The sequence below is a fragment of the Triturus cristatus genome, chromosome 9 (genome assembly GCF_964204655.1).
Source record: "Triturus cristatus chromosome 9, aTriCri1.1, whole genome shotgun sequence".
Taxonomy (NCBI): domain Eukaryota; kingdom Metazoa; phylum Chordata; class Amphibia; order Caudata; family Salamandridae; genus Triturus; species Triturus cristatus.
Window position 1 is genome coordinate 1,192,418,341 of NC_140592.1, and position 25,931 is coordinate 1,192,444,271.

The 25,931-nt window shown below is 43.5% G+C and overlaps 1 protein-coding gene across 2 annotated transcripts in view; it reads right to left on the reverse strand.

Annotated features, from left to right (window-relative positions):
• ZFYVE26 (zinc finger FYVE-type containing 26) overlaps positions 1 to 25,931 on the reverse strand; it is a 740,905-nt gene that overhangs the window by 662,372 nt on the left and 52,602 nt on the right. For both annotated transcript variants that reach the window (XM_085627201.1, XM_085627200.1), the window contains exons 5-6: positions 19,127 to 19,257; positions 6,368 to 6,532 (exon numbers count right to left, since the gene is read on the reverse strand). In XM_085627201.1, the coding sequence (XP_085483327.1) occupies positions 6,368 to 6,532; positions 19,127 to 19,257 (296 nt within the window). The remainder of the gene's footprint in view (positions 1 to 6,367; positions 6,533 to 19,126; positions 19,258 to 25,931) is intronic.

Consider the following 25,931-nt stretch of genomic DNA (forward strand, 5'->3'; position numbering starts at 1 on the left):
TTACAGAAGTAAAAATTAATGTATGTGTCCAGTCAAACAAGTGATTTACACAATTGATATTTATTTTCAACATCTCACACAAAAACATTTATAGTTATAATTTTAAAGGAAATAAAAAGAGCCTGTGAGTTGCTACCTCTAATGTCCTTAGAGAGGGAGATGCAGTTAAGATACCCGGTGTCCTAAGCATTAAGTAAGTCACTGACTCACAGATTTTGGCAAATACAACTAAAATGTGAGAATAATAAAATCAATTGCTTACTCTATGTCAGTGGTTCTTATCCTTTTGGCTTTTGAGGTCCCCCACTTGATCCCTTCTGGAATCGGGGGACGCCCAAAGAATCATTATTGGAATACTGGGAACCGGGCAATACACAAATTACATAATCAAGCATCCATCAAACAAATACACATGATGAAATATTTAATTGAATTCTCAAACAAATATAAAACAAAATCTAAATTTTAATGGGAAGGGTGGAGTATTTCTAAATTGAATTTAGGCCGCTCATCGTCCATACTGTATTCTGTTTGATGCACTTGCACTACTCCCACCAATCAATCTCAGGATGTCAACTTAATTTTTAGTCGGCCATTTATAATGTCTTCACATTTACAGAACATTTTGAAAAAAATCAGTTTTACATTTTGCTTCTTCATTTATATAATGTTATTTATCTTTTACCTTCATTGAATTTTTCTAAGCAGTTCACGTCACTGACTCAGGTTAAGAACCACCGCAATACATTAATCTGATAATCATGACTAGGGTTAGATGAAATGGAGCCCCTCCTGTCGCAAGTAACAGCAGAAAGGGGCACCACTCTTCCTGTTGTGGTTATCCACTCATACCTCTCATGAAGACTGGACTGCTACCATTAATGACAGGCAAAAAACAGGCCTAGGAAAGAACATCCAGGGTGTTCTAAGTTTGGTATGGTTTTCAGCCAATCAAATAGCCTTGAACATTCTTCGCCTGGAGGCCGGAATGGAAGTTAAAGTTGTATGGGTGAGTGGAGCCTAGCCCCCAGAGTCAAAGGTCAACTGTGGATAAAATAATTAGCCTACTTGTAACAATGACTGTACAGACTACCCTATCAATCAAAACATATATTTCTGGGAGTTTGTGGCAATATGGCAATATTCCAGCCATATCAATCAAGCTTTATTAAAATATGGCATATGAAGCATACTCTATAATTATAAAGAGAGTCTGAGATCCTTGTGGGGTCCCTTGGGTATCCCTCTCGAGCCCAATTAGGTTACATACGTATGTATACCCTCTTCTGAATAAGGTTCCTGCTACTAGGTTGAAATGTGCTTCATATATGGATAATTTCAGAGTTTATATTAAAGAAGATGGCAATTGATTCTGGCCAGTTTGAAAGTAAGTCTCTCAAAGTGCTTTAGTCCAAATAGGTGCTAAAAAGCAACCGTGGAATGGTCTTGAAAGAGGCTCTAATTAAAGCCTAACACAAGCTTCAATCACTGTGTTTATTAGGAAAAGTTACACTATGCAGGATAGGTTAATCAGTTTTACAAACCCTAAATGCAGCTATATAAATGGCTTTTTCCATCACCTTCACTACTGAAAACAGCTCAAACTTTAAAGAAATCACTACTTAGGGTAGATTTATTGGGTTCCAGCTCAAAGTTCAGGACTTGCATGGGACGTTTTGTCATTAGTCTATTGCATACTGTACTTGATGCTGATGAAGGAAAATTGCGTGTCTAATTTCAAATCCCCAGATGTAATGATTAAGGTAGTGAAGGAGCTGGAAAAATTAACTCCTGGTGATTTTCCTACTCTTAATCTTAGACCTACGTGCAAAACTGACTGCTGGTTCTAAAGACTAAGGGCAGATATCACAAGAAGCCTTTGAGTGAAATGATTTATGCACTGAAGGATGGAAAAACAAATTAAGATGCCACTGAAGAGCAGGGGTGCTGACTGGTTGCTGAAGATTTAAATGGCCATCAAAGTGCTTCCAACAGCCTCTTTAGGTGTTACAAACTTGGGACTTCATCATGAGATGGCTTCAAATATGGGAGGCTACTATTAAGAGTCCAATGAGAAAATCCAAGTCACTAGCTACTACAACAGTGCCTAGCGGAGTCCTTATTTGCTGCACTTGACAGTAATGCTGGTTTCCAATAAAACTGTGTGTACATTTGTAAGTTTGTCAGGGTCCAGGCATTCAGGTTCAACAATGGCAGGGTGGATGGAGAAGCATTCTATCCTGAGGGATCTAGAAGCAGAGGAAGCTTTAGGATTCACCTACTGTAGATTAAGATCAAATCAGACTAAGCCAAAACAGATTGTTGGAGGTTTTAACCTTCCAGAAGGTAGGTGGACATGGAATAGAGGAATTTGTCCAACTTATCAAAGAGAAGAGCATCCGCTACTGAGTACTTTCTCAATCGCGGAAGAAGCTAGAGACTTGGTGAATTGGTGACTTTCCTCTGACACGAAACAGATTGATCAGCAAAACCCCCATCGAGTGAAAATTGAAAATCTGTCTGCCTCATTTATTTGCATAATCTGCACAATTTGTGCCATTCTCCTCATAAGGTTAAAAGTCTTGAACGTGTTATTCTGCATTACCCTGTCCCATAGCTGAACTGCCAAACAAACACATGTAATGAACTTTTGTTCCATTCCCTTTTGGTGAGAACCGTTTTCCCGTGCAGCAGTGGAAAAGCAGATCTCAATCACAGAAAATGGATTTAAACTAGAGATGGTTTAAGAGGAGTAATTGTTTATCAATCACACTCATTCGTTTCTAGTACAGGACTACAATAAATGCTCTGCAATATTTGATTTTTAATTTTATTTATTTTTATTCATTTTAATTACAGGGCTGTACTTCTTGTATGTATTGACATACATTTTCAAGTAAGAGAAAGTTTTCAATGAAATTTAAGCTAAAAGTAAACTTGAGTTGTGGTCTTTGTGATGACTCCGACCACTTTCCCTTGAAGCAGCGGAGAACTTTAGTCCCAGAAACACAGCTTTCAACTCCACGTGGTTCATGGAATAATTATGTTTAGGCAGTACATTGATTTATTGGACATAATATCCTATTTTGAGTGAAGAGATGAACGCATGACGAAAGGAGAGAAAAAAGGCAAAATTGCCAGATTCATTAAAAAAATGTTTGATTCATAAATTCAAGTATTGTTTGATACTCTAATTATGCTGACACTTTTTCTCCACGATGACGATCAGCCTGCGCGTTTTAATGGCTGTTAAATAAGAAGTACAAAGCAAAACAGGATCTCTTAGTTGCAATTCATTATCTTAAAATGCACAAAAAAACGACATGCTCTAATCTCACAGTGAGAGGTGTTATTCACTGCAAACTGGTGAGGGGAATCCTCATCAATAGACCAATATAAACTTCCCGGGTTTGAAAAACAATTTGATAACATTGGTGTCAACAAAATTTGAACAGTAGCAAAAACAATGATATACACAATGATATACTTCAGCTTAAATGAACCATTAGCATGAATGGTACTGCAATGGAATTGCCCCATTTCTACATCCTTGTGTGCTCATAATCTTATATTATTATTTTATTTTTTTAATCTTTCAAAGCACCAACAAGAGGAACCTCCCCAAGGCATACACAGTACAAAGAGCATGAAAGACAAACCACATCATACTTAGGTATATCACATCATGGTCCGGTGCTCATTATCTTATATTTATTCTATATAACACACTGGCTATGGCAAACTGATACCTGCAGTTCAATAAAATCTGATAGAAAGAACAACCCTAGAAGGGAAAGTCTGTTTGAATGTAAAAACAATTAAGAGGAAAAGATGAAAAAACAATGTAAAATCATGTCCACGTTCATTTGGCAAATGTGAGAAAGAAACGGATCCTAATGCGGTCTGTGTCGTCTGTCATCTCCAGTCTGTATCTCAAAGTCAGTCTTGATATTACAGTATTCTGGGAGACCAGGTGGAATGGCACAGGTGATTTTAAGAAAAGTCAAGAGATGTAGCTGTGCAGGTACAGTGTGGTTGAAATGTGGAGTTCCATTTCCTAACTGACCATAATCCGTAGGATTGTACTCCAAAATGATTCACCATTCGAAATTGTCTGCTAGATGAAGTTGCACAGCTCTAACTTTGTGGATTCTGACAATAAATCAAAAGAAATGTCTTGATATTTCTGGAAAACCACATATTGTGTAGGATGTTGCATTCTATTATAAGATTCTGATTGCATGCTCTGGACTCCGCAAGGGCCTCCAACCTTTTCTTTAGTGGGAGCAAAGTCTGATCAGTGAAAATCGTTGTGAACTACTAAAGGCCAAGCAACTTGTGTATTGTTCGCAGAGACCATCAATGTGGGCTGAGTCCAGCTGGAGGAGTGGCAACTCTGCGACTCAATGTGCACTGCTCTGTGCAGGGGAACTGCTTGTAATAGAGTGTCACAATTTGGATGGCACAGTTACAAAACTTTAGCATAAAGCGCCCCACAATCTGGCACTGTGATATAATGAGCACTCTTATTTGGTGGCAGAACCACAACAGCATGGTACAATGTGCATCACGGTCCAGGAAGAGAGGTTGCCGGCTGTTTGCATACAGTGCCTTCAAGGCAGGGCTGCACTAAGCTGTCTCTTGGGCCCTGGAAGGAAGCTGCAGCTACCCTCTGATTGACATGCTTCATATATCCAGCCACTGAGAGCCACCTTAAACGCCCCGCTCTCACAGAGATTATATAGAGAGAGTGCCACATTGATTCATCAAATGAAACCAACCACATTTTAAAACAGAGACAGATTCCCAAATGCCACACCTCCGAAAACCTAGAGGATGTTAGGACAAAAAACTTTCAGAATACATTTAGTTTAAATGTGTAACAGCATGTCACTAGATTTGGGCGACCGCCTTCAAGCGCTTGAATGACAGGTGTTAAGATTACAGGACAGAACACATGTTATAGACCTTGTAAGGAAGACAGGCAAAGTAGGCCCTGTTGGAATTCCAACCTGTTATTGTAGATCTCGGGGTTTGACTTAAGACAACTGAGGCATCCTACCAGCCTATAAACTAAGGGCACTCTACATCGCGCAGCATTATTCGTAATAGTAACATTTTAAACCTTGAGTGTGTATTGCGCACTTTAAATTGCTGGAGGAGGGAAGCAGTACCTCTCACATTTTACCACTAAAACCGTGTTCCAAATATATATATTTTAATAAAGTGCGTCTTGCAAGTTGGCCACAAACAGGAGTCAGGAACCTTAAGCCAGCCCAGGGAGACCCAGGCCTAACACTGGTTGTGCTCTTCGACAGAAGGTGCCAAGCACCACATCACCTACACTGTAGTATGCTGCTGAAAGAAAACACCAACCAGTGGCTTGGACATTATTATAAGGCTCTTGGGTACAACAGCCGGAAGTGGTACTGCCACCAATACTCTGTTTCTGTACACCTTCTCAATGCAATCCTGCCAAGGTTCGTAAACTGTTTTATTAGACCTGATGCAGGTTGTCCTGTTGCTGTTAACAGTTTATGATGCACTCACAGGTGAACGTTAAACAGTCTATGTATATGGTTTACAGAACACACAGGGATAGGCAACACATTTTAATTTTCTTTTTAATTCTTTAGCCCTTAAAGATATTTTCATCCACACTTAAACACAAGGCAAAACAAAATGCAAAAACAGGAGTGGCTTCATTGTTCATAAACCACAATCTGTCGTTTAATCGTTCATGTTCTAATATCAATAAGCCAGTGATACAATAAAGGACACAACTAACCAAAATTGCGTAACCCCAAAATAAAATGAATGTCCTTGTGATAAAAATTGCAACTGATCAATTTGTTGAACTGCCAGACAGTTTAATATTTGTTAGAGACGGGCATATGGAATCAAGCGTATACACAAATCTGAAGACACATGAACTGGGGCTTTTGTAACAAGTATTTGTTTACGTTTGTATGACAAAATATAAAGAGTAAGAAATGTCTGCACCGGTTCTATCACCATAAACAGGCTACACCTTCCCAGTATTGTCAATTTGAACACATCTGCTCCAGCTGAAGCAGTAATATACAAGAAATGAGGCGTAGAATCAGTACATCTATGCAGAATAATTTAGAGGTCTGGTTAAAAAATAAAATAATAAAATAAAAGACATACACAAAAGTTGCTGAACTAACTGTCTTATTTTGTTTTAGGACACTTCATCCAAGGTAACAGGACACCAATGGACTGCAATAACATTGTTACTGCATCCTAGTATTAATCCAAGAATAGCTGTCCACCTTTAAACAATTATCACGATGTCAAATCCTTTTCCTGACCCAGCTATCCACACACATCCAGGGATACTGACCTTGTCTTTGTGAAGAGTGTGCAATAAGGATTTGGCAGAATCTAAACTCTGGCAGTGGGTCCATCCAAGAAGCACCAGAAGACGGCTGAGTGGCTTAAATTCACTGCTCAGAAGCCGACTCAAACCACAAAAATCTTCTCTTTTTAATAACCCCAAAGCTGTAACCTGCAAAACAAGATAAAGCATAATGAACAGCTTCAAGACTGATGTCGGCAAATCAGAGCAACAAACCCATTAATTTAACTCTACCCCTTAGGCACACAAAGGAAAGGCTAACAACAAGTTTTGATTATTTTTTCTGAGGCACTCTGAAAACTTTTGGGAATTTAGCAAAATACACTACATATCCTTGGCTCAATTTTCCTCAGATCACAAAAAATAAACAAAGGCCAGTCATGCTGGCAGGTGGAGTTTGTTTTCATTGACCTATGCATGTGTGGGCACCGGTTATGGCACTGTGGGAGGTACGCCGAGGCGGGAGCATGGTGAACACGGCGGGAAGGGAGGCGGTAGCATAGTGAACACATCGGGAAGGGGGGCAGGAGCAAGGTAGACAAGTGAGTACGTGTGAAAGACACAATCTGTTAAAGGGAGGCACTTAGGGGGCTGGGGCTGGGGGTAAGAGCGAGTCCCATGGAGAAGAGGAAGGGATACAGGGCTGATATATCAGTTTTTAAAGTTTGATGCGAGTCCGCACGGTGCCTGTAAGTCTGTCCCGGCGGAACCACCCTCACGCGGACAGCAGGGCACCGTGTCACCGGTGTTCCCATACATAGCACACGCACTAAATACATGCTGACATACATCACACGCGGAGGTATAAATTCTGCCTCTGTGCCGTGTAATCCTAGCACAACTGCTGAAGTGTTAAAGCAAGCAGGGCAGCACCAGCTGTTGACAGCTGTTCATTACAGCATTAGTTCATCTTTCTGGGCACTGGGTACGGGGCCAGCACCCCTGTAGCAGCTTCTAAAACAGATCAGAATGTGTCTGCGAGGGGCTACGAGCCAGGGCAGCGGCTGCAGCCGTGCTGGGCAACACGCAGCACAGGAGGTGGGGTGGGGGGAGGCGAGGGGTTGGAGAGAGCCTGAGGGGAGAGCGGAGAGTGAAGAGGTGTGGGGTAGAACGTAAGAGGGAGCGAGGAATGGGCAGAGAGAGAGAGGGTGAATGATGACAAGTGAGGTGGAGGGAGGGAAGTGGGCGAAAAGTGAGGGCAGGAAGCCTCCAGCCGGCCTCATTCATGTGACTCTTAAGCAGCCAGCGCAGCCCTCGCTTTGGATACAGGGGTCAGCGGGTCAGATTACCGCAAATGCAATGCCTAAACAAGAAGACCACGAGTGGTGCGCGCACACTGTAAGGAATGTCAGGAATGCAGCTGTCACCCGCGCGCCGCTGCTCGCTCCTGCAAGCAAAATGCTGTGGGAGTGAACATTTGCTAAAAAGGTGGGACATGCGCACGCCTTTAGCCATTTGCAGGCTACGAAAAATAAATGACACATGGCAACAACCAACCTAATGCGTTGGGGGAAGTCCTAGCCACACGGAGAAGTTTGGAGTGCTCACAAGAAGCCTCCCATAGAGCAGCGCGTGCACGCTGTGCTAGGCTGGACCTAAAAACAACTAGTAGGGGGGGGAAGGTATGGCAGAGGCAAGAGACGAGCTAGGAGTGTGATGCAACAAAGGGCCTGGGGGAAGCAACGCTGAAAGCACTGAGGGGCTACTTATGGGAGTAGCAGCACGTGGGGGCGAGAGCAAGCAAACAAATGTAGTCCCATGTACTGCTGAGAGAGAAAGAAAAACGCTGTTCTCAGAATATATGCAGTGGAAGAATACAATTGACCTAGTCAGAAACACTGCGAGGCAGCTATGCTCCCTCTGAAGGAAAACACAAGAAGAGAAAGAAAAGACATTAAAGAAGAAAACGAGATAGACACGAGAGCCAACCAATCGTGAACAATGGGCTGACTGAAAGACCACTTTAAGCATTGGAATTGTAGACAGTGGGTCTTATGACAACAGCCAGCTAGCAGTCTGTAGGAGAGACCTAAATATGGGGCACATGAGTAATAACAGAAAAAACAGGTGCTGCAAAACATAGGTAGAAGCGTGCAACCTTGTTTCTTAGGTAAGTGGGATCAAGATCCATTACATGCACAACAAAAAGACTGCAAATACACGGGCCTCATAACTAGGTTAAAATATCATACAAAAGTGAACTTGAATCTGAAGTTAACGAGGAATAACCACAGAAGAAGCAAGATTTATACTTCACGTAAAAACACTCATGTCAGCATTCAAACCACCATGTACTGCAGCAGCTGGAGCTTAACATCAAACATTGGACGTAGTGACTTTATTTTTTTTAATTTATTTGCATGGTTACTTAAAACCATTGCAATACTGTTTCGAAAATTGTAAAAGCATTGCAAAAATTAACTTCACAGCGATAAAATTTCATCAAACTTAGGACCAGATGTATCAAAGGGTTTTGCCCATTCTGTGTCTATGGGGAAATGTGTTGATACATATGGCCCTTAGACTTTAAAACGCTTTAATTGCTAACAGTTTAAAAAGACATTATTACACGTGCCAAGTTCTGCCCTATAAGTTCTACAGTCAGTGGAAGTTTGTTGCTCACAATGGGCGTGTTATTGGTCAAAAAGTACTTTACTAAGAGGCACTTATAATTGCGTAGTAAGATCTTCCCAGCTCTGCATTATTGATAGCAACTACGTAGCTTGCTGATAGATAGCATAGCTCTTTAAGTGTGTGCTTTTGGGGAGCCGATCGCCTGCTTGAGAAGATAACCTGTCCAGCTGCCCCTTTGCCCGGAAGGAACTTAGTGCTAAGATGGCATTTTTGCCTCGACTGCTTCGAGAAACCCAACTAGTCTGGAGTTAAGTTGGGGCGAGGCTGGGGCGAAGCATGCCAAGACAGCTTGCCTCCTAGTCCGAATTCCCCTTTGGTTGAAGGGGATTTTTAGCAATTGCCTCCTTTCCTGGAGCATCTCCGTGCAGGAGCATAGAGTATGGATGATGTCGCCCTGGCCAATTTTGCACAAGCTGCAGGATGTAAAAGTCGCCTCCCTTTTCCAAGGTGGAAGATACCGGGTGCATGGAATCACTCCAAGTCGCAGCTTTAAGAATTTTAATTTATTTTTGCTTTTGGATAGCCCAGATTGAAGTATTTTTGGGGGGCTAAGATCTTATAGGAATGCAAAGTCATCCAGGCATGCGATCTGGTTGAAAAAGCAGCTTGTTTTTTCAATGATTTCCAGACTAGTTTCGTCAGAGTTGAATGATGGCACTGAGTGTTCCATAGGGGCAGGAGGCCTGCGACTACCAGTGCCTCCTGAACATAACTTCTTCCGGGAGAAATCTCCCTCTGTTGGAGATCTTGCCATAAAAGTTGATTTAAAGTATTGGGGGCTGATGCTCTGATTGTGTTCCAGCAATTAATGTATGCCCGATATCTGGCCCAAGTTTGCTTTAGTAGGCCAAACTCCAGTCTGAGTTGCGCTGGGGAGGTGTAGTTTGGGAGGCTAAACATGATTCTGTATGTTTTTACTAATATTTTGTCCAAAAGATTAGCATCTCTAACTCTCAGAGCTTCACTTCCGTAGGTGATTGTAGGTAGGATTTTGGCCTGTGCTACCATTTAAAGGGGGCTTAGTGTTGGTCCCGTTAATTTAGCTGTTAAACTTTTCATGGTTATGGCAAGTAGCATCCCCTTCCTTTTGATCTCTTCTGGTTGGCGAGTGAATGATCCTTCTTTGTCTAAATAAACACCCAGATACTTGTAATCCTCCGCTGATTCGATAAGTATGCCGCCCAGATACCGGAGGTGCCTTCTTTTCCGTTTGTTGTTGATTGTCACAATCCTAGTTTTCTTTAGGTTGATTGATCGACTGTTTTCTACTGTGTAGTCTTGAATCCCATTAAGAATGTGTTGCAAGCCAACTACCGTATGGCTAAGGAGGACTACGTCGTCGACGTATAATAAATTCGAGATAGAAGTACCCCCCAGTCTTGGTGCATGGGAGTTACAGATGTTAAGTGTCTGTGGTAAGTCTGCCATAAATAAATTAAATAAGATAGGAGCCAGCACACAGCCCTGTTTAAGGCCTTTCAATGTTTTTACTTTTCTTGAGAATTGAGATCATGTTCCTAATTTCACCTGTACCCAGGTTTCAGAATGTAATAGTATTAAGATTGATAAAAGAGCATATGAAATTCCCCATCGGGCTAGCTTTGCCCATAGTTTAGACCTCTCCACATTATCAAACGTGGCGCTAAAATCAATAAAACAGGCATACAGCTGTGTTTTCTTCATTTTTGTTGCATCCATAATCAGTAATAATGCCAAGATATTGGATGTCGTGCCAGAGTTTTTGCGAAAGCCTGTCTGATTTAATGAGATTATTTCTTTGTCTGCCTAGACTGTGAGCTCGTCTAGCAATGTGCCCACAAAATATTTGGCTCCATTATCGATCAGTGCCACTAACCGATAGTTAGCTGGCAGAGCCTTGCTGCCACCTTTGTAGATCGGGTTGATCGTGGAGCCTTTCCAGGAATCCGGGATAATGCCCAGTAGTCTTATCTCCATAAATAACGGCTGAAGTATTGTTGCCCATTTTTCCACCTTTTGTCTGAACAGAGCGGGCGGGATTCCGTTCGGGCCCAGCGCCCCTTCCTTTCTTCCCTTCCTAATCTGCTTCCTGTTTATTCAATGCTCTGTGTCGTGTGGCAGTTCCTCCCGAAGATGGTTTAGATCTGGCGGCTTATATGGGACTCTTGCCATTAGTCGGGAGGCGGCGTAGTGGTCGGGACAATTATTTGGGGCTTTTGTCCTTTCTTCGGGTGGCAGCGTAACATTCATCCAGATCTACCCTGCTCTGCTCTGAGTTTGGCAATCTGCCGGATTGACTATTGAAGTGGGTGTTTAGATAGCTTGCCCAGGTTTCCTCCAATATGTGCGAAGAAATACCCCCATGTTGTGGGAAGATGATTGTATTTACCGTTTTCCCAAAACAATTGCTAGCATTGTGGTTTATATTATACAGACCTTTTGCCCAGAAATCCTGTTCGTAAGTTTTGTTAATATCCCATTTCAGCTTCTTTAATTTAGTTCTTTGTTGTCTCAGAGACAAGAGAAGCGATGAGTTCCCAGGATAGGAAAGCAGCGATCTTGTAGAGCCATTTATTATTCTCTTTAGGGATTCTATTTGCGCTCCTTGAACTTTTGTTATTTTCTCTTGTAGTGGAAGCGGGAAGCGCCTCGTTTTTATTTCCGTCGCCTGTAGATTGCTATGATTGATGGTGAAGCGTTCCCAGTTTTGTATAAGATCTTTTTCCAACGGTTGTGAGAGGAAAAGATGTATTGCTGAATCTGTTTTGGACTCAATGCTCTCTGCCGTGAATTTTATCCTCTTGTAATTCGTCATGTAACTTGAGCCCAAAAATGGGGCCGGGCTGAATGGCAGACGAAGCAGTTGCTGTTATGGTAAATCCTTGTGGGCGATGAATGCTGTCCCCCTTATCGCCCATTCTGAAGCTAGTTACGTGTGACAGCAGAGAGAGGCTAGCAAACGTATAGTCCAGAAGCGAACCAGTTGTTGCGGTGTAATAACTTGCTTCTGGAGGATTGTCCCGGGCAAATCTTCCATTAAGGGCCCTGAGATTAAGGTGTTCTAGATCTTCCACAAGGCGTCTGTTCTCACTGTCGATTTTCCTGTGCGAAAAGACCCCTTGCGTTTGTATATTGTAATTTGCGGATTGAAAACATACTTAATTTTCTTTTGATGATCCCATTAAATATTGGTTCAAGCCCCCCGATAGAATAAGATTTGGGAACTCTACATTGCCTAGGTAAGTAATTATTTGATCGGTTAGCTTCGCCGAGCCGGTTACTTTCCGTTTTGGATGAATATATGCATTGAGAAGTATTACTTCATTTTGTGCCCCTGCAAAGGAGAAGGTAGATTTGACTGCTAGAGCGATCTCTGTTTCCAGACCGGCTACCATGGCTGTAGCTATAGAGGATGTTGAGATGTAGGTTGCCAGCCCACCTGAGGGATGACCCGTTTTCTTGCTTCTTACGGCTGGACGAACAAAACAGAGAAAACAGTCTATGAATAACGGTTCCGTAAGCCATGTTTCCTGCAGCAAGATACTGTCAAACTTGTTGAGGTATTGTAGGAATTCTGGATCAGAGATTTTTGTAGATAAGCCATTAACGTTCCATGAGCAGAGGCGAATCTCAGGTTCTTTTTGGTTGCTGGTGCCAGGATTTCGTTGGCTATGTTGTCAATGAGTTCTTGAAGCATAATTTATGGTTCTAGTAATTGGCTCAGTATACAGAGAGCTGCCTCCGAGTGGTATTTCGTCCCAGGGTGATACGTATTGAGCGCCTTGATTGAAAGGCCATTGTGGAGCCGAATAGCCCAGTGCCCCTCTTAGAACAGAGGTTGAGGGCCTTGGACATTGCTTGGGGCTGGGCCTTGGACTAGCAATTGAGAACGGGGCTGGGTAAGCTGGAGGTTGATATGGAGTAAGGTTAATGCCACAGTCTTTAAAAATGCAGTGCTCGTTTAGTACTCTCTGGGCGATTGCAGCTGTTTTTCATGAGGCCCTTGTTACCTCTGGCATTGCTCGATTTTCTGGTGTAAGGAACTCTATTGCAAGTAAGTCTGTTGTATTCAAGTCTGCTAAGTTAGGAATGGACCATAATAATTTCAAAATATTGCCCCTATTCAGAATGTCGAGATACCCTTTTGAAGTATACTGCGGCATGAACAGAGTATAACTCGGGCCAGTTGGAGTGCCCTTTGGGGCATGGCAATGATTTTCAAGTGATCCACTCCGGCGAGCAGTGATGTTGTATTGATTTGATTGGAAAGGCTCATTCAGGTCTGATCCCACTTCTTCTCTCCCAGGGCTATGTTCTGTCTCCACAGTTGCTGTTGAGGTTAAAGTGCCAGGTGGTCTCTGTTGTTGCAAACGGTAGGGGGCCTAGTACTTTGGGTCCGGAACTGTCCACTGTTGCCTCCCTTCCTTCGGATTCACCAGAATCTGGGTTGTGCAAATTGTTTGCATGTGTGCCTGGTCGTTGCTAGCATGAAGGTCATGTCCGGACTGGAAACAGAAACCGGACGAGCATCGCCAGACCGTGTGTAGGAATGTGCCCTCCGCCCTGCCACACCGGAGACATTCCGGGGAGGTAACCAGGCCCGCTCGGTATAGCCGAACCTGTGTATAATAAACCCGGTGAAGATACTTGAATTGGACAAGTCGGAGGCGCATTGCTATGGCAGCTCCCTTGGGGGAGGCCAAGGCCTCCCTCCAATCTTCATCCTCCAGCGTGCCTATGTCCTCCTCCCACCCCTTCCGCAGCTTATCTAGTGAAGGCCCACTGTGGATGACCAAGGACTGGTGTATCCGCGATATCTTTTTGGTGGCAAGGTCGCCCATGAATACCTTCGCCTCCAATGGGCTAAACTCGGGGATGGAAGCAAGGCCCTCCAGACTGGGGGAAAGCGCATGTCGGAGCTGGAGGTACCGGTAAAATTGTGTCCGAGGCATACAGAATTCCTCCTGTAGATTCTAAAACGATGTAATGGACCCATTCCGCACTACATCGCCCAGGGTGGAGATGCCGATGGCATCCCATCCGCTAAAGCCCTGTAGGGCCGTTAGGTCAGGCAGGCGTCCGTTGTGCCACAGTGGAGTTTCCTCCGTTAGGGTATTCCACCACCCCATTTTTCTTAAAGATTGCCGCCAGACCTGGAAGATTACCCCCGTCGCCGGCGGAAGCGCACCCCGCAGTCTCGCCGAATAGAGGATGTGCAGAGTGTACCGTCCCATGAGGTGCCGCTCCAACGCATAAGCCGGGTCCCCCCTGTCCCCATACCACCACTCATTGAGAACTAACAGATGTGAGGCTTGGTAGTATGAGAGGATATCTGAGGTCGCCAGGCCTCCACAATAGGTGGAGAGAAAGCATGTGCGCAACGCCACACGCACCGCCCCTTGCCCCCACAGGAACCGGCTCAGCGCCAAGTTCGTAACACACTTACTATACAAAACCAAATGGTCTTGTATATTGGAAGGGCCAAGAGGAACAAGAGGAAGTACACCCTCCTGAGTTTTAATCAATTACCAATTAAAGTACTTCACCTCATGATTTTGGAGATAGATATTACAACGTTCAGATGCGAAGCTGTTATTAATAGAAAATAACACGGGAAAAACCTATGTTTTTATTTATTTTCCCTCACACACCCTAGTGGTGTCATGCTTCATCATCGGGACACCGCGACCCCTACAAGTCGCGGTGGGCTCGAGCAATGTTCCAGGGAGCACTTAAATCATATAATAGGCCAGGGGATAAAGATTAAAAATTCGCTGTTGGACCCCAGTTTCCCTTTATTCTTGGGTACAACAGGAATGTTAAAATTACAGACAGAAGGGTCGCATAGACTATTATGGTCCTAGGACCCTAGGGCCAACATGTTTCAGTCCTCATGTGCCCAGATATTATGGTGCAGGGACTTTCTTCAGGGCTATGTCGTCCCCTGGTGTGTGTAGGAATTGGGATCTTCCCTATCCTATTTAAATTAAAGGGCAGATAGCTGCTCCTTTGTAACCTTAATATTTTAAGGGTGCGTTATTCCATCCCGTATTTAAGGTTGGTAATGGTCCGTGTGGACTCCCACCTGCACGGGCGTATCCGGATTTACCGGTCTCGCCCCTCGAAGTACCTAGGTCAGCGCCAAGTTCACCAGCCTGAACCAGCGAGGCGCGATCGGGTACGGGTGGTTCTGTAATTGGTATAGCAAACGGGGGAGCGCAACCATCTTAAAGATCGCCGACCTACCGTAAATAGTCAGCGGCATCCGGGACCAAGTCGCAAGATCTGCACGTACGCGCTCCCATACCGGCGCCAAGTTCCGCTCCCAGGATAACGTGGTTTTCGGCCGATTTTGATACCGAGGGCCGATATTGCCGACCCCTGGCAACAAAAACGCCCCCCCCACACCACCCTAACAGTCTACCGGGGAAACACCCGGTGCCAGTTATGGCCAGTCCGGCCCTGATGAAGGTCAATGGAGGTTTGCCCAGTTACGTGCGGACTAACCGCCAGTTGTCTTTCATTTGCTAAGTCCGTGGTTTTTTGAGAGTCTGCTTGCCCTACAGACCTATTTAGATTGAGTATTAAAGTATAAGGCAAGGGTGTGGAAGTTGGACAAATTATGACGTTGTCACTTCCTGATCCAGAAGCCATCGTAACTTGTGTCATGTTCCTATCACATGTGCCTGCTAAAGACCTTACGATATTGGGGAAACAAGAGAATTCAGCTAAGTCTTGATGGATGTTTGATTGATCCAGAGCTTTGTTTTGCTTATCCCCCTCTTTTGGTGCGATGTCTGATTTAAGGCACTGTTTGCTGAAGATGGAGTAAGCAGCTTTGCTTTGCTTGTCCCCCTCTTTTGGTGCGATGACTGATTTAGGGCACTGTTTACTAAAGATTGAGTAAGTAGCTGCTTGATTGAGAAGAAGTAGTTTTCGATTACGGCCTTTTCTTTTCAACTGACGGCTTTGTTTGACATTTATTTTAGTGGGAGCTGGTTCAGCTGGGATGATCTTAGAAGAATAGCTGATAGTGCAGGAGGTCCCCATTCTTTGCTGTATATCAGAATCAGTGCATTTGTAGTTCTGCTTTATCAAAATCCCAAGTTCATCACATAAGGTGCCATCAGCTTGTGCATCTGCAGTCAGGCCCTCAGGAAAGGAGCTAGCGCTGCCAACAGTGGATGGTGTATTCTTCAGCTTATTGAACACAGTAGTGAGCATAGTTGGAAGAGTTGACAGCTTGTTCACAATCTGACTGCACCCGCAGCGAAGGTGTACCTCAGTTTGTGCCCTTCTTATTAGGCCGTTGAGGTCCCCCAATTTTTCATCGATACCTACTGTGAACACTGCCAGAATATTTAGTAAAGAAAGCTGAATGTCCATCTTGGCCGACTGATATCGTAACGCCTCCACCGACAGTTGCATAGTATTTAAGAGCGAGGCCCAAGCACTCCCCTTGTGTGCTTTTGATCCACCCAGACCCTCTGGCCCCCCTCTATCCTCTTCCCCCTGGAGCTGTTTGATGACTGGATGAGGATACAACTGATTTGTCTGATTTGTCTTCTCTGTAGAAATTCCCGTTTGACGGTCTGGGTAGTATGCTGCCAGCATATCCTCCCATTCTTGGGTGCCTAGATAGGATAAGGCTGTCCTTCCTTCGTCCTGCTTCGAAGCATCTAAATTGTCTGTCGGGGGCGTCATAGGTGATCGTGCTTGACTGATGGAGTTAAGATCACACATAGCAATATTGGCAATATTTCCGCCAGCTGGATTTGAATCCTGGGTTCCTTTGGCCTTCCCATCAGCAACCTTTGAGGAGTAATGCTTAATCAGCTTGTCCTCTAAGCCTGATGAAACTGACAAAGGGTGATTACACCATTTACTCTGGTTTCCTTGGCCATTTGATGGCCTGCTCCTGATGGAGCTGTCGGTGCCTGCACGTACTAAAGTGCTCCCTTTGTGATGAGTTGTGAGCGAGGATATTGCTGTTAGTGGATCGGCAAGGATAGATGAAACCTGATCTTCTGATTGCTGAAATTGCAAGATCTATAAGTGTAGCATTACTTGAATAAAGAGCAGCGCCGTCTTTTAGAAAATTTAATTTCGTATACATTTTGGCCCGAGATAAAGGGGCGATGAAATTTGATGGGGCTCCCCTTCCTTTTATTGGTCCACTGGCTGTTGGATCTACTTCTGTCGAAATTAGAGAGATTTTGTCACTAGACTGAGCTATGGGGGAGCCAACCTTGCCCTTTCTTCTTCGCCCTGTAGTCCTGGGGTGGGCAGGCTCCCGTACTCGCCCAGACCTCATGATCTGCAGCGTCTTCCGGGAGGGGCCAAGCAGGTCTGGAAATGATGGAAATGCTGCTACTTAGTATTGGCACTTAATACTGCTGTTATTGGCACTCTTTTCACCTGCACTCCGCTGCCTCTAAATGAGCAGCTCTTCAAGGCTGTACCAATCACCAGTTGGCCGCTTCTCTCATGCAACAAGTTCCCCAACTCCTCTGGGCGCACACTTGCGCTTTGTGCCGCTTGCAACAATACAACAGTACCTCGGCCGTCGGCGGATGCCCCCCTAATGAATGACACCAATGCAGGGGGTGAAGAGCTGGAGTCAGCAGAGCTGGTAGCGCTGGAAGAACCTCTAATTGGACCCGAGATAGAGTCCGGTCCACGACGCCAACTCCGTGCTCCACTAACTCCAGTACACCAGTGCTCCAGTACTCCAGTGTCTTAGAGGGAGTAAAGGGAAAGAAGGCAGTGGGGGCCGGTGGAGACCGATTGGAGCAGCGGGAGGCCGTGAATCAGACAGCAAGCCGGAACGCACAGGAGCAGGGCACTCAACGAGCCTGCGGCCACGCCTAATTGCGGCTGCGCTCACTGCCGTCGTTGACCACTTACGTCAATCACTGTGGGACATGCTGCGGAACTCCGAGGTCTCCCAGCCCCAATCGGAGTCTCCCAGTGGTGTAGCAGCCTCGGAAATCCGTGAGGGAGCCTCCGAGTGTGCCCCGAGATAGCAGCACCAACACTGGCAAAAGGGGTCACAACAGTTCGCACCGCACTGCTCGATATCCTCTCTCTCCTGCAGCCTGCTTAACATCAAACACTGGAGCTAAGCATATAGACTAATTCAGAAGAAGAAATGTACCCCCTCAAATGAGCGGACAAGTGATTTCGGGTCTAAGTCAGTGGAGTGGCACGATTAAGATTTAATAGTAGTAATGTTTCATCAATTAGTATTGAACACTTGGATAGTGAAATTGTGCATCCTTTGAGGAACTCCATTTCACATATGCGAAAAATCATGCTCTTCTGGAGCATGATATTGGTAGTCCTTTCTATAGCTTGAATCGCATTCTGTCCCTAGTACATTAATGATATTTGTCAAGGAATATTTATTCCAACCTAGGAAATGGGTGATAGGTTAGGCTACTGGTGTAAGAGAATGTGGTTAAAAGACCAGAGAATCCCACCATACCCAATATGGGCTTTATGGAAATAAGGATCTATGACATTTACACTTTCTGCAGTACAAAAAGGAAACCGATATAACTCAAGCTGAGACCACTAGTAAACACTACATTTCAGTCTTATTTCTTTCAGGAAGGGACTACCTAGCTAAGCTTGAGGAGTTCAGATTACCTTGGGCCATGAAGACCGAATGAAACAGGCAGCAAACCAAGCTATTAAAACTGCAGGATGCTCCTCCCACTTCATGTACATGTTGGGTAAAAAATGGACCACTGCTGATCTTAGAAAATGTTATCAGGTTCTCAAAATGTTTTTTTTAGACAGTAGGAAATGATGCATCTTTTACAGTCCTGCCCTTATGTCACTCACCTGGTAGTTTGTAAGATTATATAATTTGAAAACTACCTTCTAATGATTTTTCTCTAGAAGAGGTTGAACTCTAATATGTAAAGGGGGCTGCCTTCCTGTTAGGGGTGTTTGATTAGGGCTTGAGTCACAATAAACACACTGTATCTCACTTAAAACAGGCAACCTACTGAGTATATTGTAAAACACTGTCAAACGCACTACATAAAGGTCGAGGAGCCCTCTAAATCCAGCAGCAACTAGATAACACATGTTCACACAAAAAAGTATACATTTCCAACTTACCAGAACCTGCTCCAAGAAATGCTTGTTGCTGCTAAGACAGTAAATATAAACTGGTTTCCAGGATGGCATCTGTCTGTGGTAAGAAAACAAGGCCAGAATTGCTCTCTCGGTATCCGACTGATCAGAAGAAACTAAAATAGATAACAATTTACTTGTTTCAGCATGTAAAATGAGGACCTGGTAGCATTACACAATAGGGCTTTCCAAATCAAATACTTATGCCATTAACCCTATCCCAGACTACACGCACTCACTGTGAGGGGGGATTAGTCCCAATTTTTGGGTCTGTACTTATTGAGAGAAAAAGGAAAATAATTCCACAGCTAAAGCCAAGAGGATGAAGGCATTTGCCATTTTAAACAAAATCAAGATATTATTCAGATTGCCAAAATGCATGCGGAAATGGAAGCCATGTTTGCCAATAAAAGTAGAGAGCAGAAAAAATCTGAAAAGTCATACCAAATTTAATCTAGCACTCTGAAGTTTGCTTTTATAACTGGGTTATAAAATGGGGATATGATTTCAAAAGTATGCTTTGTACTAAGTACAGTCCATGCTGTATAATGAAAATTAACAGCGCTTACAGAGCATGGGAGCAATCTAGGGCAAAGTAGTATTTCAGGTTCCCTGGGGTGCTGAAAAAAGCTGTATCGGTTTGGTGACTGACAGGAAAGGACAAAAGACATATGTATGACTAAAGAGAGGCCAGCGACCATTGTAATTACTTTTCACCTCAATCACATAATGACTAAACAGAAATGAAGAAAAACAAAATATTGTGAATACCTGTGAATGGATAAAAGGGCTGTCACAGATTGCTTGGAAGGAAGTACATTCAGATTGCATAGTGTAAATGTAAAGAGTGAAAAATACAAAGAGGATGATCCTTAATGTCAAATAGTATGAATGACAATGACAGAACAAAAATATCAAACATTGGTGGGGTTTCAAATGTGCTGCACAGCCTACATATAAACGTCCAGATAATGCATAAAACGTTGTGTTTTATACTACATACGTTGACTAAATTAGGTGGATACGTATTCATTTTACTAAATATATCGTAGTAAAACTAATATTTAAGCAGTCTGTGTGTGTATTGAGAAAACACATTAGCCAGTGGGACTGTGTGACACTATACCAAAATAACAAGCACTGGCAAAGCCAAGTGGTCGGGCATTTCCCGCCATTTTTGGCTTTGACAATGCGTGTTTGTCTCAACTTTTGCAAAATGTTATTGTTCTGGAAGCTGCCAAGCACTCAACAATCTTAAACAAACACATTTTAAAAAATGACTAAAATAATAAATATTGGCAAAGCCAATAGGTCTCGACTTTTGGACCTATTAGGCTTTGCCAATGCTGTACAAGATCAGCAAGATACTGTGCAGCATGGCCAAAAGTAAAAAAAAGGTCAATGCACGTCTACAACATGACCGGGGAGCCATTTTTATTATCAGTAAGTTAAAAAAAAAAATGAAAAAACATAGCGTAAAAGTACAATTTTCTTGTGAGCAGAGGGTCCGGCAGCAGATTGCTACCTCCCTGTCAAAAGATATGAATATTATTATCGCAGAAAATGACTGAAACTACATCAAATTCAATTCCAACATTACTACGGACAATAGAGGAGTATGCCAGAGTTGGAGATTACTAGCTTAATAAGGATAAATGTGAAAAAAATAGGTCTGAATAACCTTTGTTTCAGCGACCTCCTCAAAAACACTGACCTATCCTGGCAACCTACGTTTATTAATGAATTTGGGTCTTGAGTTTAGCACAGATTTACTAGAATCACAACAACATACCGAAGCCCTAACTCTGAGGAAAATAGAATCCCTATTAGAGGGTTGGAACCCTAAATTCCTTACTTGTTGGGGTCGTTTATAGACCATCAAAGTGATGGTTACCCCTATAATTAACTATCTCACGAACATGTTGCCTCTAGTTTTATCTTAAGCCTTTCACCAGAAAATCAATAGACAACTAAACAAGATCATTTGGCAAAAATCTGTCTGCCTGTTCACCTCAGGGGTGTTAATCTAGCAGGCTTTAAAAACCGCCTTTCTTGCAAGACAGGGGTCACTCTGGTTCTCCAAACATCGGATTATATCCCCACTTGGTTACTAATTAAAAGAGAAATTTTAGGCGACCTCCACCCCATAACCCTGTCAAATCCCCCTTCATCCGGGAAATATATCTTTAGCAATTCCAAAAGAGCCCTGTTGAAGGTTGACAGGCTCTTGGAGACCCTGATCACACAATCTAACATGATTTCTCTTTGGAATAATCCCAAAATCAAAATTCATGGGGAACCAGTATTCTGGACACATTGGGCCTAACGGGGCATCCAATTTTGGAAACACCAAAGACACCTCTCTCATTCAGAGAACTAGGACTTCAATTCAACTTGCTATATCTAGGGCCAGATGTATCAAAGGGTTTTACCCATTCTGTGTCTATTGGAAAATGTGCTCATACATATGGCCCCTAGACCTTTACGACTTTCTTAAACTTTAAGTTGGCTTATCCAAAATGAAGCCCCCACATGGAGATTCCCCCCCTCCTCAAAACCATACCGATCTTCAATAAGTCTGGCCACCATCTTTCAAGTTCTATCACCTCTTAAAACCAAAATCTACTAACTTGGTCTCAAAACTTCAAACAAAATGGGTCCCTTCAGAGGCTGTGTCCCCAGACTCTTGGCATCTAACCTGGAAATCAGTTGTCTCCCACAAAATCTCTCCCTCCCTCTCCTAGAAGAAATTCTGTCTTCTTCACAGGACATTCTGCACTCCGGCCCGACTCCATAAATTGTCCCTCAGGGAGAGCCCATCATGCTGGAACTGCAACAATGCGAAAGGACACCTCCCCCACCTACTCTTCCATTGCAGTGCGGTCGCCCTATTTTGGGATTCCATATAAAATGTTATACACACTCTGTCGCTCAGCTATAAAGTAATCTCCTCTCCTTAATTCAAGGATTCCTAGTGCTGTAAACCACAAGAGGTCTTTTGCAACCAGAGAGCGTGTGTAGTCTAGTAGGCTTAACCTATAAAGATTTTTTGAGTCTCAAAGAGTAATATTGTCATAGTAGTCCCTAGCACTTAAAGGAACAATCTGATGTGTGATAGAGCTGAATGTCATCAGTTACTGTGAGTGTTTGGAGTGGGATGACCCATTGCCCCATGTTGTAGTGGATGATAGAAAAAAAATGTAAATAATACAATAACAGACCAAGGGATAAAGAAGGCTGGCTGGGAGACTCTATATCTAAGTATATCGTACATCAAATTTAGTAAAAGGTCAAGGCTAATGTCAAATCTAACAAGCATTAGCAAAGCCAATAGCTCTCGCCTATGTAAGGGCTATTGGCTTTGCCAATGTGTTTTAGCAATGTTGTACACCAGCATGGCTGCTGTTTTGCATGCCTAAAGGTTAGTGGTGTAGAGGAGAGTGGCACAGAGTGGAGTGGCTTAGAGCAGATTCAAGTGGCAAAGAGTGGAGAAGAGTGTCGAGGAATAGCGTGGAGGGGTGTAGATTGGAATAAAGTGGCATAGAGTATATTAGAGTCTTAGAGTGGAGTGGCATGGCCAAGAGTGGAGTGGTGTAGAATGGAGTGGCATATAGTGGTGTAGAGTGTCATAGAGTGCAGTGGCTTAGAGTGGTGTGGCATAAGGTGGAGTAAAGTAGAGTGTCAGAGTGGAGAAGTGTAAAGTGTCAGAGTGCAGTGGAGTAAAGTGGCATGGAGTGTCGTAGCGTGGAGTGGAGTGCTGTAGGGGAGTGGAGTGGCCTAGTGTGAAGTGGCATAGAGTGGAGTGTGGTGGAATAGAGTGCTGTGTCATGGTGTAGCGTATTGTAGAGTGGAGTGGTTTAGAGTGAATGAGTACAGAGTGGAGTAGAGTGTTGAGGAGTGATGTAGAGTGGCGTAGTGTGGAGTATGCATGGTGAGTTAGCGCACTGCCATTACAGACAACACATTTTCAAATGAAACGACAATTACATTTGCACATACAGTTTTACTGATAAAACCATAGAGCGCACAAATGATAATGTGTGGGAATGGCATCATCTAGTGTAGTGATTTGTTTTGAGCGTACTAAAATATTATTTTCGCCCACACTTCCGAATTACAAAAATAATTGCTTCATTTCGTAATTCTGATATATTCTGAAAAGCTGCACAGTTCACTTACAGATATTTACTTTTGGTTGTGTGCTAGAAAAAATTCCTTTCTTTCCCAATACCCAACAAGATTGTCACATAAATCATATTGAAGTCATAGAAAGAAAAGTAAACACAAAGCTCCCTCGGAAGACAGAGCCTGACATTTGATCTTTGTCTTTGAAAGCACAGCAAATGTAACAAGATAAGAATAACATTTAAAGGCTTGTTTGCAGAAAGCAAGGACTCGTGGAGGAATACAAAGAGCGATGGTAAACAAGGGTTGCTTCACAGGACCGAAAAAAGACTTGCTGGACATCCTAAAACAACTTAAACCGACAAATTGAAAGCCTGAAAATGTGAGTTACAAACTGCAAAGCCAATGGCAATGGGGGAATGTATTGCCAGGGAAATTTACAGAATGCCAACAAAAAATATTTCCGTTACCAAACAGCTGTGCTGTCTGGTAGGCTTTGACCTAAAAGGGGAAGTGGCAGAGCAAGGAACATCATGCTAAAATACAGAGACGTTTAGTAGAGAAACGCAACTGGTTGTTGTTAACTAATGCAGTACTGTGAAATGCATTAGAAAGAATAATAAAAGCAGGCTTCGTGTATCCCACAGTGCCCTAAGCACCTTTGGGTAATGTTCATGCTATATAAAAATGTATGAATAAATATGGATATTTAAATCTCCATTCTCTTTAGCTAATATCGTACATCAAAAAATCAAATAGCACCAGCTTGCGATCCACAAAGAGAACATAACACCCATTTTCCAGATAAAAAGCAGCCACGCGCACAGACTTATGGAGCAGCTTTTGGAATGCTACAATGCCAAGCAGTGGTGCAAATTCATGCAGTAAGGCCCTGCCCCTACCATTGCCACCACAGAACGCATGGCGAATATTTGGCAGCACAGACACAGTGCATTTGAAACGTACACAGTGGAGTAAACCAGTTCAAGGAGAGAGTGTTAAATACATAGTGAAGTTTGCAGACTACCCTTAATGGAAGCGGATAGCAATAAAAAATGATGTAAAACTATGGGACCAAAAGGTTCCTACACTGTGGTTTAGAAAGCAGAAGCCAGACCTAGTAAGCATAAGAAATAAGCATTGAGACAATCTCAGAATGGGTGCCGAACCAGCGGGGATAGGAAAAGCTCGGGGGAAGACTTGGTGGTTTAGCCCTTATCAGATGGAGGGAATCGAATCCTGCTTCACTTTCTGAACATTGACTTTCTGGGTGTTCATTCCACAACTCCCATAGAAATACCTATGTTATATATATTAGTAGAGCGCACGATCACCTAGGAGGGTATCCTGCTACTGAGCAGGTGTGAGTTTATTCAAGATCAAAGCCTACTGGGACTACTCGAAAGCCAAATCTTCAGCTTCTTGCGGAATTTAAAAAGTGAGGAGACTCTTATGTATAGCGGCAGCTCATTACACGCTTCAAGAGATGTAAGAGAAGGCTCAACCGCCGGATCTGGTAATCCGTATGTGTGCGATTTGTGCAAGTGAAAGTCAGGATGAGGGAAAGTGTCTGGAAGGTTTCTGTAAGCAGATGTTATTGTTGAGGTATGCTAGGCCAGTGTTATGTAGTTGACAAAGTATGGGTGACTATTTTGAATTGTGCTTGTCTGTGTACAGGGAGCCAGTGGAACTCTTTCAGGTGTGGTGAGATAGGAGGGCAGCGTGGCAGGTTGAGAGTGTACCTGCCACTAAGTTCTGAATGGTCTGCAGTCTTCTGGCGAGTTATCTGTTGATCCCGGCATTAACGGTGTTTCCGTAGTCCAGCTTTCTTGTGACCAACACAAGCGTGATAGCTCCCACTCAGCACCCGGAAAGCTATCTGAAAATCTTCTGTAGCATCTTCAGGGTATGGAAGCATGAGGCGGTGATGGCACTGACTTGCATGGTCATGTCACGTTTGCTTGAATGATGATCCTGAGGTTCTTGGTGTTGGAAGGGGTCAGTTCTAGCTCTGTTAGTCACCAAGTTTGAGTGCCATGATGAAGCGTCCTTCCCGAAGATCACAATTTCTGACTTGTTGGTGTTTAGCTTATAGCAATAGCAGGAATCCAATTCAATTTAAGTTGGAGAACTGAAGAGTTCTTCATCACTTCACAAAGCCAGCAAAGACGACCCAGACAGGATCGGACTACTGTCTGAAACCCCATCACAGTGAGAAATTCTGCAGTTTATTTCATGGAAGGTTGCCTTTTTTTAGTAGGTATCACCGCCCTCAGAAGAGGGAGTGAAGCATTGTGCTTAGAGGCTAAGCAAATATGCTGTCCACCCTGGTAGGTGCCCTGTCAGCAAGTGTACTTTGTATGTATTGTCCAGTGCTAAATCTCTTGAAACGATTTTGACAGCTGAGGTGAGTGGCCGCCTTCTCTCTCTAGGAAATACACTGTGGTCATGTTGTCTGTGAGAATTAAGACAACTTTGTCCTGAATTAAGTTTACAAATAAGGGCCAAGTGAACAACTATAAGTTCCACCACACTGATGTGTAAGGCCTGCTCATGAGCAGACAAGAACATGGTCCATGAATTGTTAGATTCTGTAAGTGAGCTGCCCAACCTGAGACAGAGGCATCTGTGTTTACGTCTTCTGCAGGTGGGGACCCAGAAATTA